Genomic DNA, 13,379 nt, shown 5'->3' with positions numbered 1-13,379 from the left:
TAGTGCTCCATGTCTATGAGCAAAATGGTTCAGAAAATTAACAATGTTTTAGGTATTTCAGGGTTTGAGAAACCATTTAGAATTGCTTCCAATAGAACTCATACATTAGTTAATAGAGCTTTTGCCTGAATCGTGGACTGTAGCCTCGGAGGCCCATTTTACATTACACGGAAATGACTCAAATGATAATGATTTGCCTGTAGACAGACAGAGACAATACTATTATAGAATTTAATAATTTTTTTTCCTGAAGAGTTTCTAAACCCCTGACTAAATGTGTTAGCTGATTTTAGTCTTCCGTTGCTAGTGTGTAGAACACTGGCAGCGTGTTCCATGGGACCTGGCCAGGAGGGCCCAGCTGCTTCCCCAAATATCACTTCCTGTTATCCCCCTCTCCCTAATCGTGCAAAGCTTTGCCTAAATCTATTGCAACCATTGCATGGAGTGGTGTAATTTTGGAGGTTGACGTTGTACTTTATGAAATCCATCTGATTTCCCTCCGCTGGGTGCCCCTATCAGCAGCAGATGGATAGGATGAATCATAATGCCTTGTAAGAGAGATGAGAGTTAGCTGTCCTAAGCCACGTCTCCAGTTTAACTCCACTATGTAATTAGCAGAGTTCTGAGGATACTGGTGGATATGTTATGTTCTACAGTTTTATCTCAGCTCGCTGTTCCTGTTACACAGCGAAGTTTTTTTTTTTTATATAGGAATGCATCTTCTAAATGACATATAGTTGTTTGAGTAATAGCTCATTGTTGTAATGATGCATGTAGTTCTTAATAACCCAACATTAAGCTTTACTGCTTTTAATGCCATAAGCCATCCCATTGATGTGTTTTATATATGAACACGGCAATGTTGGAAATTAGTTACGGCCCCCCCCAGTATATACTCTGTCTTCGTAATGTTCTGTATGGGTGAATGCGTGCTGCCCTGAATGGGATGATGTCATTAATTAGCTGTGTGGAGGAGAACGCTGTGGGTGGTGTGTTGAACACTAGAGGGAGACAAGTCACCATGACCATGTCATCATCATCAGCGCTATTCACTGCAGCGCCACAAGGGCTGTTTTTGTCTTCTTTTGTTGTCCATGTTTTATATCTTGACCGTTGTGCTACAGGGGGAAATGTCTTTCGTTTTTTTGAAAGTGTGACAATGTGGGCTTTCAGTGGTGCCCTTGCGGTAGTCACGATCACAGCTCATGTTTGAACAGAAATGGCGAAGTGAACCAATCTGTATTGTAGCAGATCAATCTGTAATATTCGTGTGGAAACTGAATACATTTCTATCTTAGTGGAGCGTGATTTTATTCCTTAAGCTCAGTGGGGATTTGCTGCTATCCCTTTTTCAAAGAGAAGACTTCTTTCGTCTCCCCTTGGGCAGTGAAGTGAATTGAATAGAAACGTGGCTGTGGATGAATGCAAAACGTGACTGTGAATGTGCCTGTTATTGTGCCGCTGCTGCTCTCCCTATCAGTGGGAGAGGGGCTCCCTCTTGTGGCCGTTTTGTCACTCTGCAGGGTTGTAGTCAATTCCATTTCAGTTTGGAAATAACTGTCATTCCAATTTTTGTCCCCCATGATGAAATTGAGAATGGGACTGTGGATGTGTCCTTGTACGTTTGTCACACGCAATACCTCAGACAACGCTGGCCCGATTTTGACTAAACTTGGGTGAATGGTGCGTCTTTCCATAGAGATCCGACATTTACAAAATGACACTGATTTGCCCAAGGCAGGAGCTATAGTAATTAACTGATATGTGTTAGTCACATGTAATATCTGATTTGGTCCAAGCAGGGGGCGCTGCATCCTTCTTAGGGTATGACATGTTTTCTGTTGCCTTTTCCTCAATGATTTTCTATGAGAAAGTGTGGAAGTCGAATTGTAATTTCTGTTTTCTTCCTGAATTGAAACGGAATTGACTCCAACCCTGGTCGTATGTGTCCTGGTGGACCTGTGACTCAGCAGTGTCTCTCTCTATTTCTCTGTCTCTATAGGAACGAGGCGGACAGCGAGGAGGAGTCCATGGCCCACGGAGGCAGACTGCAGAACCATGACAACCTGTACCGCGTCCACATGCCCAGCCTGTACAGCTGTGGCAGCAGCTACGGCAGCGAGACCAGCATCCCTGCTGCAGCCCACACCGTCAGCAACGCCCCCGTCACAGAGTACATGTGAGTACAGTAACACCAGTCCCGTGGAACACTCGTCTCAAAGAGAATCACTGGGGAACAGTGGGTGCACTTCCCCTCCACTTTCTCAGTGTTGAAAGGTTCAAAGCAGGCTGTGCTGGTGAGGATTGAGGAATGTGAGATATCATGTGACCCAGGGCTGTGCTAGCACAGAGAACGATAGGAGCGGTGCTCTGCTCTCCCATAGAGGGTCACATTCTGGCGGCCACGAGCGATGCAGCTGTTGCTCTCCAGCTGTGGCCCTTTGAAACCCAAGGCCAACAGCCTTATGAATGGACCTCTTAGGACGGGGGCTGGGGGAGGGGATTTGTTGGTACTTCTGGTTTTGGTGGATTGTACAGCACAGTACAGCCTGGGATGTACTGTGGGATTCTGTGTCTGTGGTGCCTGTAGGGGTGTAAATGGTATCATGAACTATTTGTATATGTGGGTGTACATGCTTCTGTGGCATGGAAAGTATATTTTGAGGGTCAGTAAGTCATGTACGTGTTTGCACCTGTTTCTGTGCGCGTGTGTGTGCGCGCAGGTTCTGCAGCTGTAGTTCCATCTCCGCCTGTGTTTAACCTTGGAAGTGTGTGTTTGTTCTGTTACACAGGACCCAGAATGCCAATGCCTTCCAGAACCCGCGGTGTGAGAACACCCCACTGATAGAGAGAGAGTCCCCTCCTCCCTCGGTAAGTGTCCCAATGTCTACGTTATACACTGATTGGCAGAACACCTCCACTGACTGGGTCATTTGGCAGCCGTTGTGTAGGACACGATAATGATGATGATGATAATGAAAGATCTTTTTTTAAAGTAAACAGTCTGCCAACGGGGTCTGGTTTTGGAAATGATGGCTCAGTGTAGTAAGTGCATTGTTTTTGCCTCTTATTTTGACATATTCAAGTGAGTTTGGCTCACAGTAAGGGCTAGAGTCAACATGACGATCCTAGTTACCAGTCTTCACAGGTTGTGTGTTGTAAGTCAACCTGAATCCCTCCGTCAGTGGTCCCTGGCCGGTCGCCCTCCTGTCCTGGAGGCTGAGCCCCTCCTTGGTGTCCGTGTGTCTGCTTGGGCCTAGACTCTGCGCTGTGTATCTTCTCTATACTGTCTTGTCGCTGTTGTTTTCTTTCCTGCAAACCCACACAGTTGTATTTGACTGCCGACATGGACAGTTACAGCCGCAACAGCTGGCAGTTAAAGCCCTCGGCGAGTGAGAGATCGTTTTGGTAACCTCCTCCGCTATGCTAACAGGTACAGACAATGCCCCCCCCCACCTTCACTTACTGGCCTGTGTTCCCCTCCAAACCAAGTCTCCCACCCCAACCACCCACGCCTTATCCAGAGTTACCTGCCACCCCACTGCCCTACTGTGTCTTGCTAGTGTGACCCCTCACCTAACGCGTGTCCCCTGACTGTGGCCTTGGGCAGCATGCCTTCCTATCCCCCAGTACTGCAGCTGTTTTAGGTGGTACACATCACGTTCTTGTCCTGTCTTCAGGCCCACCATGGCCTTTCTTTCAGGAACATTTAATCCTACATCCAACAGAAAAGGACATTCACGTAACTGCGTTGCAGTCTGCCGAGCCCTTCAGACTGTTGCATTCCACTTTCCACCGGAACCAGGGAGGGTCTGGAATGGAGTGGACACTGAATGACATCTGAGTGGACTTTTTTAGGGTTTGACGGTTTTGAAAAATGAACAAGTTAATTACTGTAGAAGAGAACAACTTTATCCATTTTGTTGCCAGGAGATTCCCCTGGTCCAGGACTTGTACTGGTTCATTTTGGAAGTCTTGACTTATTCTGTGAGCCAGAACATCTTTCTGCTACTGTCAGGTTGTTCCACCTATGTCTCCGTCTCTCTCCTGGCCTTCAGAGCTCATAGATGTACACTATAAAGGGTCAAATGGCTCCTGAGTGTGGAGTGGGATGATCTCCACTTCACTTTACCTCTACGTCTAAGAGACTCCCATTGAAAGTCACGTTGATCTGGCAAGGCCACTTTTCAGTACAACCGTGTGCAGGATATAACGTCTGGTTCTATCCAGTTGGCCGAGCATGGCTCTGGCAACGCTGATGATCCTGGGTGCACACATGACTGCAAGTCGCTTTGGATAAAAGCTGAATGGCATGTATATTCTAAAGGGGTTATAGGCAAGTGGAATAAGTCCTGTTTGTTCTGTAAACCTGTCACATCCTTTCACAGAGTATGTACTGCAAGTGCACCTGGTTTTGTGTCTGCTCCTTCCTTTGCAATAAATACATTGTAATGTACACCGATGTGACAACCCAATTCTAGTGTGGTTTATTATGTCTAAGTACAGTATGATAAGCCCTTACTTTCCCATGTAGATACATACTATATATACACTGGATAAATGGATGGATGGATATATATTGTTGATATGGTAGATGCAATGGATACGGTCGGTAGATACGATAGATGGATACAGTAGATGGATACAATAGATACGGTAGATACGATAGATAAATATATACTGTATCTATCGATCGTATCTACAGTTGAAGTCGGAATTTTACATACACTTAGGTTGGAGTCATTAAAACAAACTATAGGTAAATACTGTTGATACTGCAGATAGAACCGCAAGTAGATACCGCGGGCAGATACCGCAAGTAGATACCGCGGGCAGATACCGCGGGCAGATACTGCAAGCACTGTAGATACTGTAGGTAGATACTGTACATACTGTAGGTAGATACTGTAGGTAGATACTGTAGATACTGTAGGGATATACTGTAGATACTGTAGGGAGATACTGTAGGTAGATACTGTAGATACTGTAGGTAGATACTGTACATACTGTAGGTAGATACTGTAGGTAGATACTGTAGTTACTGTAGGTAGATACTGTAGGTAGATACTGTAGTTAGATACTGTAGATACTGTAGGGAGATACTGTAGGTAGATACTGTAGTTAGATACTGTAGATACTATAGGGAGATACTGTAGGTATATACTGTAGATACTGTAGGTAGATACTATTGGTAGATACTGTAGATACTGTAGGTAGATACTGTAGATACTGTAGGGAGATATTGTAGTTAGATACTGTAGATACTATAGGGAGATACTGTAGATACTGTAGGTAGATACTGTAGATACTGTAGGTAGATACTGTAGTTAAATAATGTAGGTAGATACTGTAGTTACTGCAGGTAGATACTATTGGTAAATACTGTAGTTACTGTAGGTAGATACTGTAGTTACTGTAGGTAGATACTGTAGTTACTGTAGGTAGGTACTGTAGTTACTGTAGGTAGATACTGTAGATACTGTAGGTAGATACTGTAGATACTGTAGGTAGATACTGTAGGTAGATACTGTAGTTACTGCAGGTAGATACTATTGGTAGATACTGCAGGTAGATACTGCAGGTAGATACTGTAGGGAGATACTGTAGGGAGATACTGTAGTTACTGTAGGGAGATACTGTAGGGAGATACTGTAGGGAGATACTGTAGTTACTGTAGGGAGATACTGTAGTTACTGTAGGGAGATACTGTAGGTCGATACTGCAGGTAGATACTATTGGTAGATACTGTAGTTACTGTAGGTAGATACTGTAGGTAGATACTGTAGATACTGCAGGTAGATACTATTGGTAGATACTGTAGTTACTGTAGGTAGATACTGTAGTTACTGTAGATAGATACTGTAGGTAGATACTGTAGTTACAGTAGGTAGATACTGTAGATACTGCAGGTAGATACTGCAGATAGAGATAGGCTTCACTACAGACTATCTCTGTGGTTGAATTCCAAATGGTATACAGGTAAAGCAGTTAAGGGACAAAATGATCTATATTTCAGGTTTACATCACAGACTGAGCATGCAGTTCATTCTTTCCATTTCCAACCAACATGCAGACTGAAGCTTGATTTTATGCACCAGGCAGTTACATTTCTGATCTCACACACAGACTGTTCAGAGCCATATCTGAGGGTAGGGGAATCTGAGATATTGGGAACATACTGCTGATCCTAGGTGTTCACAATAGGCTGGCCAAATGACTCCCAGGGTGACATTCCCCCAAGGCAAAACCCCAGTGCTGTATCCCACATGCATTTGTTTTGCAGCGTCAGAATGGGGGACCCTGAATGTTTTCTCTGTTGGTGTTGTGATGTGTGGAGCTTGTTCATTCTCCAGCCCTCAAAACCAAACCCTCTCTATTGATTTGTTAAGGTGACCTGTTGTTCTCAGCTTGTTACATTAGTCATGCTTTTTGATGTCAGGGAAAATACCTGCACTTTCAAACATAGAACATATCAAATATACACCCCTGAGGCAGAGGCAACATGTAAAGACTACGGTGTTCATTACAATGTTTTCCGGAGGCCCTTTCATGACTTTTCCATTTTTTACAGTTCTTTATTGGATGAAAATGTTTTATCTGTGAATACACGGGTAATCCCATGCTGATTTGTTACGCCTTACTTTTCTCTTTCTCTCAACAGTACACCTCCAGCATGAGGGCCAAGTACCTGGCCAACAGCGGACCGGGTCCCAGTACCTCCACCCCCGTTCCTCCACAGCACCAAGAACACGACTCTGCACACCACTCACGACAGCACACTCCACACCGCCCACCACATCACCCAGCGGCGCAGCTCTAGACAACACCAGGGGCGTGACCCACCAACAGACACACCAGTCTGGAACCACCTAGCCTCTGGAACTTCTTCTCCAATGCCCCTCAACATCTCTGTGACGTCATCGCCATCCTCATCCAGGCTACAGTCTCAATCTCCTTTCCTCTTCACTCTTACTAGCCCTCTCCCCCAGCAACAACTTCAAACATCTGAGCCAAATATGTCTTTTGAAGTGTGCTTGATGGCAGAGCAAAGAAAGGAACGCGAGGCAGACGCATCATGTAAATAGTTCTGTCGTCATTACAATGTTTTCCGTAGGCCCTTTCATGATGTTTCCAGATGGCCAGTCTGAGCTGGGCCACAGCGGAGCAGCTAGCCAGTGCAGGGTGAGGGCCAGTGGGAGGTTATTTCCAGCATCGTGGGATCGCTGTCATCTGTTCCATGGGCTGTTAGTGGACTGACTGAGTTGGTGGCCCTTGTTCCCCTGCTACCACCGCCTCGCCTCAGTGCTGGGCCATCCTCGTGGCCCAGGGACAATACAGACTAATGAGGCAACTGGCCTCCAGCTCTTCATAAACGATCTCTGCTCCTTTTCCTCCTCCTCTGCTCAGTCCACCAAATATCATCTTGAACGGAGTGATAATGTCTTTATGAGGATATGTTGCTCAAACAACATATTTTGGTCTTATTTGTCTGCCACTTTTGGGGTCTCCCTGTATTTGATATTGTATGAAGGAGATATCCACAATCAAATGGTCTCCATGTTAACCACTGCAAAAACCACTGGTTATGGTGCTGTGAAGGAGAGAACACCTGACTAGATAATGAAACTAAACTGCCATTGCTTTGGTGAGGACTGAGACAGTTATGGGAATATCTAGCACTGATAACTATTGATAGTGATTTTGTTCAATATGTTGCTATGTACTGTACTCTCTCTCTCATTGCTGGAGGAGATGTTGAGCAATGCCTTACACAGAGAGCTGTGGAAAGGCCTAGAAACTGCTGTTCCCTCACACCCTTTTACAGAACTAGGCCTCTGTCATGGCAAGTTGGGATCCATGCACGGTTCCTCCAAAGGTTGGATGTACCTCAACAATACTATGGCCCTGATATGTCTGAACGACAAACACCAGTGTTTCTCAAGCATTCTGTGTGAGTGTTCTTCATTATAGTGAAACATCTCAGTTCCTCATGTAATCCTGTTATCTGGAGGACTTGCAACACGACCAGTAGAACGGCGGATCGAGGAAAGGGCATTAACATCAGTTGTATTGTCCGGTCTCTCAATCCTTGTGTCTGACGAGATCACATTGACATATCATTACTACTGTCTAACAAGCTGAGAGACTACTGATTACTCATCTACGTAGCCATCAGCTTGTTATTGCATTTGTCTGTACAAACGGACTGTGAGTGGGACCAGTTATCTTATTTCACCATGTCTTATAGTAGTAGGTCTATGACTGGAAAAGACTGGGATCTCTTAACTCTTACATTAGTCCTGACCTGCATGTTTGTGGCTGTTGTCTCCCCCCCCCCCCCCTCCCCCAGAGGGAGGTTTTTCATTGGAGTGATACAGTATGCCACTATTCCTGGAAAATGACTGAAGCTACATGGATTTTGAACTGGAGAGTTTTGCTGTTTCGATTCCAGCGTCTGCTCTTGGATGGTGTGAACTGAAAAGACGGATGAAGCTCACTAAAGACGAAGAGCTGTGAACGGTGGGACCCGCTGTCCTCTCATCAATACCACAGACCACTGTTATCAGAACTGTAATTCTCATTACAAAATGTTCACACTTCTATGGTAAGGTTTTGTTCTCAAACGGAAGACTATTCAGACGAGGAAAGGAAACCTTATGAAACTAATGGAAGCACAAGCTTTTTTTTCAACAGACAGATATGAGGACTGGTTCCAGGTTGCTGAGAGACCAAACAAAAGAGGAGTTTTCCTCCACCATTATAAGACTCGTTTAAAAGATCATTTGCAGTGCTCTTCTGTTAGCCAGGTATCTTGTGCTGGTGTTGGTGTTCCTCTGCGTACAGTGGTCGGTGTGTTTGCTTGCCAGTCTCCTGTCCTCCCAACAGATCTCTGACCGCCTCGCACAGTTCTCCTCTGCTGAACCCTATGGATATAGTCACAGACTGTAACATCATGTTACATCCAGTGTCTGGAGGCTGTACATGAATTAGTATGCATTTCTTCTAAAGAGGGGTAGAATACATGTATTCTAGTGTACAATTATGCATGTTACAACAGCCAAGACAACTGGACATCCTAATGCGCCAGCATTTCATTGTCACAAAGATGTGTTTTGGCGTAAATAACTATTTTGGAGAGAAAAAATGAAACTGCAGGAGTTGTTTCACAATGGGTAAATTGAAGAAATGCTGTAGTGACACGGGTTAATTTGTACTATTTACCTTTTCAGCAAGAGCATCCTACTTCTCTGTGGACTCCTAAAGCATGGTGCCCCTTCAAACGTAGAGTGAAATATTGTTGTACGTTGTTGCTACTGACGCTTCTCTTGGCGCCCCTTCGTTCTGCATTGTAATCAATATGAGAGGTGTGGTTCTTTCTTCAGACTGTGCCAATAACCAAACACAACACCTTACCTTTACAAGGATCTTTTTAAATGTCTCACGTAGGCCTGTTTGTACAGTTCACAGCACTGTGGTTGCCTGAGCAACCAAATTAAGAAAATGAGCCCTACATTTTGAACTGAAAATGTCTTGTTCTTTTATTCTCTGTGTGAAAGACCATTTATTATAGTAAGGATGCATTTTTACCGTTTTAGAGTAGTCATATTCTCTTTGTTAATATTGTAATGCTAGACCAATGTACAGACTTTAAAGGGATACTTCAGGATTTTGGCTATTAAGCCCTCTACTTCCCCAGCGTCTGATGGTCTAATAGACCACCGTCTCTGCATCCAGTATGAGGTAGATCTGCGAGCCAATGCTAACTAGCGATAGCTGAATGAGTGGAAGTGTGTGGTATCTACTAGCAAATGCGCTGACGCTAGTTAGCAACTTCCTTCAAACTGCACGCAGAGACATAAAAATGGTATCCACGAGTTCACCTGACTCTGGAGAAGTAGATAACGGGCCTTAATTGACAATATCCCTTTAAAACATGTTTGCTAAATGAGCTGGTGAAGTTGACATTTCCTTTGTCATTGTGATGAAATCTCTTTTTGCTTCATACAAAAAAAAAAGTAATTTACCATTGATTCTTTTTAGTGTTCATTGCATATATTACGATGTGTAGGAGGCAGAAAATGTTTGTTTCTTTAATGTGAATACGATATAATTAGTCTTTCATTGCTTTGTTTTGATAACATTTCCCTGTAGATTTACTCATTTGTTTTCATATTATTTTAAAGCAATTACTAAAATATTGTACATGTTGAACCTGTGGATTTATTGAGCTTGAACTGTGTTTTGAAATTAAACCAACCTTAACTGTTGAACCCTGACTTGTCTTTACATGTAAGGAATAGACAATGTTGATCATAACTGTTTTCAAATGGACAGAAATGCATGATTTATACGAGAGTTTGATTTTAACTTAGCTGCACATAGGCGTCCACTGTAAAATAATGTAGACAATCAATGGTGAACAAAGATAACAGATTGTTTGCTCCACTTGGCTGACATTGTGACTAGCACTAGGTAGCAGCAGTACTACACAGTGTCTCAGTAAATATATCTGTGCTATATAGTACCCTGAGGTGATGGATGTACAAGTATTTTGATATTCAACACATCAGGCTTTGTTTCAGGCAGTAATATGGCTCAAGTGTATTTCTGGGATGTGCTATTGTTCTCTATAGTGTGCAGATTGAAAGGCTATAGGACTGGAGGAGAAAGGCTGTGTTGTCTGTGTAACCTCACTGGGCCGACGGCAGGCGAGAGGCCAGTGTCACAAACAGGACAGACATCCAGCATTGTCTCCTTCCTGTAGGGCAGAACGTCAGGCAGCTGCTGTCTCTCCAAGACTGGCGTCCTGTCTAGTCTAAGGGGGGTTGGAGGGATGGGAACGGGGATGGATGAGTGAATGGTCCCTCGATCCTGAAAGATCATAAGCCAAAGTACTTTAATCCTAGTATTTTGTTCATCCCATTTTACAACCAAATGTAATGTTAGGAACTCAGACTTTACGATACATGAATTTCACAAACATGACAAATGTCCAACAAATCCTTTTAAATCAAATCGGTTTTGTCATGTGTTCTTCCAACATAGTATGAACAAAGAGAACTGGTCAACACTTCTTCCTGGGTCGTAGGATGATGATAAGTGAACAGCTGGAGAAGTAGATGAACTCAGCAGCTGTCCGTTCCTTCTGGCCACTCACTGTACTGTCATCAGTTTGGAAGGTCCATTTAGTATCTCACACCAGATGTGAACTTTTTGGTAACCCTTTAGGATGTACATTAAGTATGCATGGAGACAACGATGCCTATCAGATGATATTATTTGGTCTTACATGTAAATGGTTAATGATGCTTACGATATTCGATAATTTTTTTAAATGACTTTTTCTAATTCTTGTCTGAATATGCAGCAATCACATCTACCTCCTTCCTTCCCTGCTTCTCAAAGTTTCAGTTTGACTGAGAAGTAAAGAAACTAAGCAGAACGGTGTTTAAATAGTCTTGTTTCTCCTGAAGAGGCAGCCAAGTTTTTCACAAATGCACCGGAAATGTATTCAGCGAGAAGGAGCGCGCTAATGAAATTTCACACAGTCTTACTCTTGAGGAAATTGAATTACTCCCCATTGTTGGATTGGAGGAATGCATTGCTAATGCATTGAGGTGGAGGGCTGAATAGCGGAGCGGGGCGCGATGGTGCCAGGGCCCTCTGACCCCCAGCAGACACTTCCTGAGTCGGGCCTGGGCGCACAGCCAGATGCTCCTACACTAGCACAGCTCTCTCTCCTCTGGAGGATTCTAACCCCAGCTATCTCTCCTCTGGAGGATTCTAACCTCAGCTATCTCTCTAGGACTCAGAGCAGCTGCATGACAGACCAGACGGAAGAAGCCTATTAGTGTAGATGCCTCTCTAAATTGTCATCCCTTTTAGCGAGAATTAGAAAAGTCTAATTCTAGAGGATGTCTCAGTGTATTCTGAGCCCCCCTTTTTTAACACAATGTACAGTAGTGTCCTGTGGGACTGAGCCAGGCAGAGAGCAGTGAATGCAGGTCTCTGGGCATCTTTGACTGGAGGGACGTCCTACCAGGCACATTGTAGTTGGAGTCATGGGAGGGCCTGGGAGTCAAGGAGACAAGGCGTGTTGCTTGTCCCTCCTTTGTGGCTGGACTCAAAAGAGAGGGGCAGCTGTATCCTGGGGGGGGGTGTCTGTGTTACTCACATCCCACACACACCAGGAGGGGGGAATGAGGGATCGCTGGAGCTACTTTGTTACCCACTCCCTAACCTTTTATTCCATGGCTGTGTGGAAACCCAGTCATTTCAAAAGCAATCATTGGTATTGGTGCAGGGTAGTTAACTTCTCGAGCAAATCCCCTCCCTCTCCTACTTTTAACATTGATCTAAACCGTATCCCTTTTTTATTCCTAGGCTTTGAAGGGTGTCTTGCCTCCTGGGCAAAACTAATGCCTTGAACCAATGTTTTTCCACCACCTCTGGTTTAACAAGGTTCATTTTCACATTAGTTTGCCACACTTGCTGTGAATGTGGCCACATTCCTCCTGTAGAAGCAACAATAGCTGGAAATGGCATTTACAGAACAAGCTATTGTGTTAGAAAGCAGGGAGACTTCTATATCGCTACAAAGAACGGGTCTTCTTCTGTGGTGACGATTGTGTTGTTGCTGGTTGGTTGCTGGTTGGCTCTTAGGCCTGATATATGGAATGATTGAACTGAGCCCCATTTGAAGTGTGGCACACCTATAACAGTAATCCTAGATCACAGGTGTATTAGTGGGATTTGGTATAGGTTATGAATAAACAGCATTATGCAATAGCTGTAATATACTGTATTTAAACTGAAAATCTCATGAGGCATACATGGCAGTAATCAAGCTTCAGTCAACACTCGTAGCTTGGAGTCATATATCTCTCTTGAGTGTCTGCCGGGGCAGAGGCCTGGGGAAGGTGCTGTCTGTCCAGAGAATTCATTTGCATCCAGATTTGCATTCCATGCAAAAGCTTGTGTCTCGCACACCCCTAAGACACTTACACAAGAAACCAGACTTCTTCAGTTCAATGTGTGCTCGAGTCCCTAAGTTAGGACTGTTTCCCTACATGTGTAAAGGAAATGTTCTATTTTGTTGCCTCCACTATCAAATGAACCTTTCTTGCATGTCTTTTACGCGACACAACCTGGGGTGTAAGAGCTGACGGTGATATTTGCATATCTGAGAGTAGCATGGTTTGAAATACTGATCTCCTCTGCTATTACTGTTATGATGTTAACGCAGAGGGTGTGAGCCCAAGCGTGACTCAACAGCCCTGCAGGTGCCAATGTTATCACTGTAGAACACTGGAGCGGGAAGAGTTAAACCCCAGGGCATAAAGTACTGACTTCATGAGCTAATCCTTGTTCCCCAAGTA

At 44.1% G+C, this 13,379-nt stretch overlaps 1 protein-coding gene across 2 annotated transcripts in view; it reads left to right on the top strand.

The window, feature by feature from the left end:
- Positions 1-10,268, top strand: part of ttyh3a (tweety family member 3a) — a 58,132-nt gene extending 47,864 nt beyond the window's left edge. Inside the window, exons 12-14 of one of the 2 annotated variants that reach the window (XM_021624923.3) lie at positions 2,003-2,179; positions 2,793-2,871; positions 6,662-10,268. In XM_021624923.3, the coding sequence (XP_021480598.1) occupies positions 2,003-2,179; positions 2,793-2,871; positions 6,662-6,820 (415 nt within the window). In that variant the 3' untranslated portion in view covers positions 6,821-10,268. Of the gene's footprint in view, positions 1-2,002; positions 2,180-2,792; positions 2,872-3,328; positions 3,454-6,661 lie in introns of those variants that run through there. The other variant, XM_090193308.1, reaches the window with a different exon arrangement.
- Positions 10,269-13,379: the final 3,111 nt, after the last annotated feature.

This window comes from Oncorhynchus mykiss, chromosome 12 (assembly GCF_057628025.1).
Source record: "Oncorhynchus mykiss isolate SJ-2025 chromosome 12, ASM5762802v1, whole genome shotgun sequence".
Classification (NCBI taxonomy): domain Eukaryota; kingdom Metazoa; phylum Chordata; class Actinopteri; order Salmoniformes; family Salmonidae; genus Oncorhynchus; species Oncorhynchus mykiss.
Note: the sequence above shows the minus strand (reverse complement) of the source record. Positions and strands in the feature narration are given on the sequence as shown.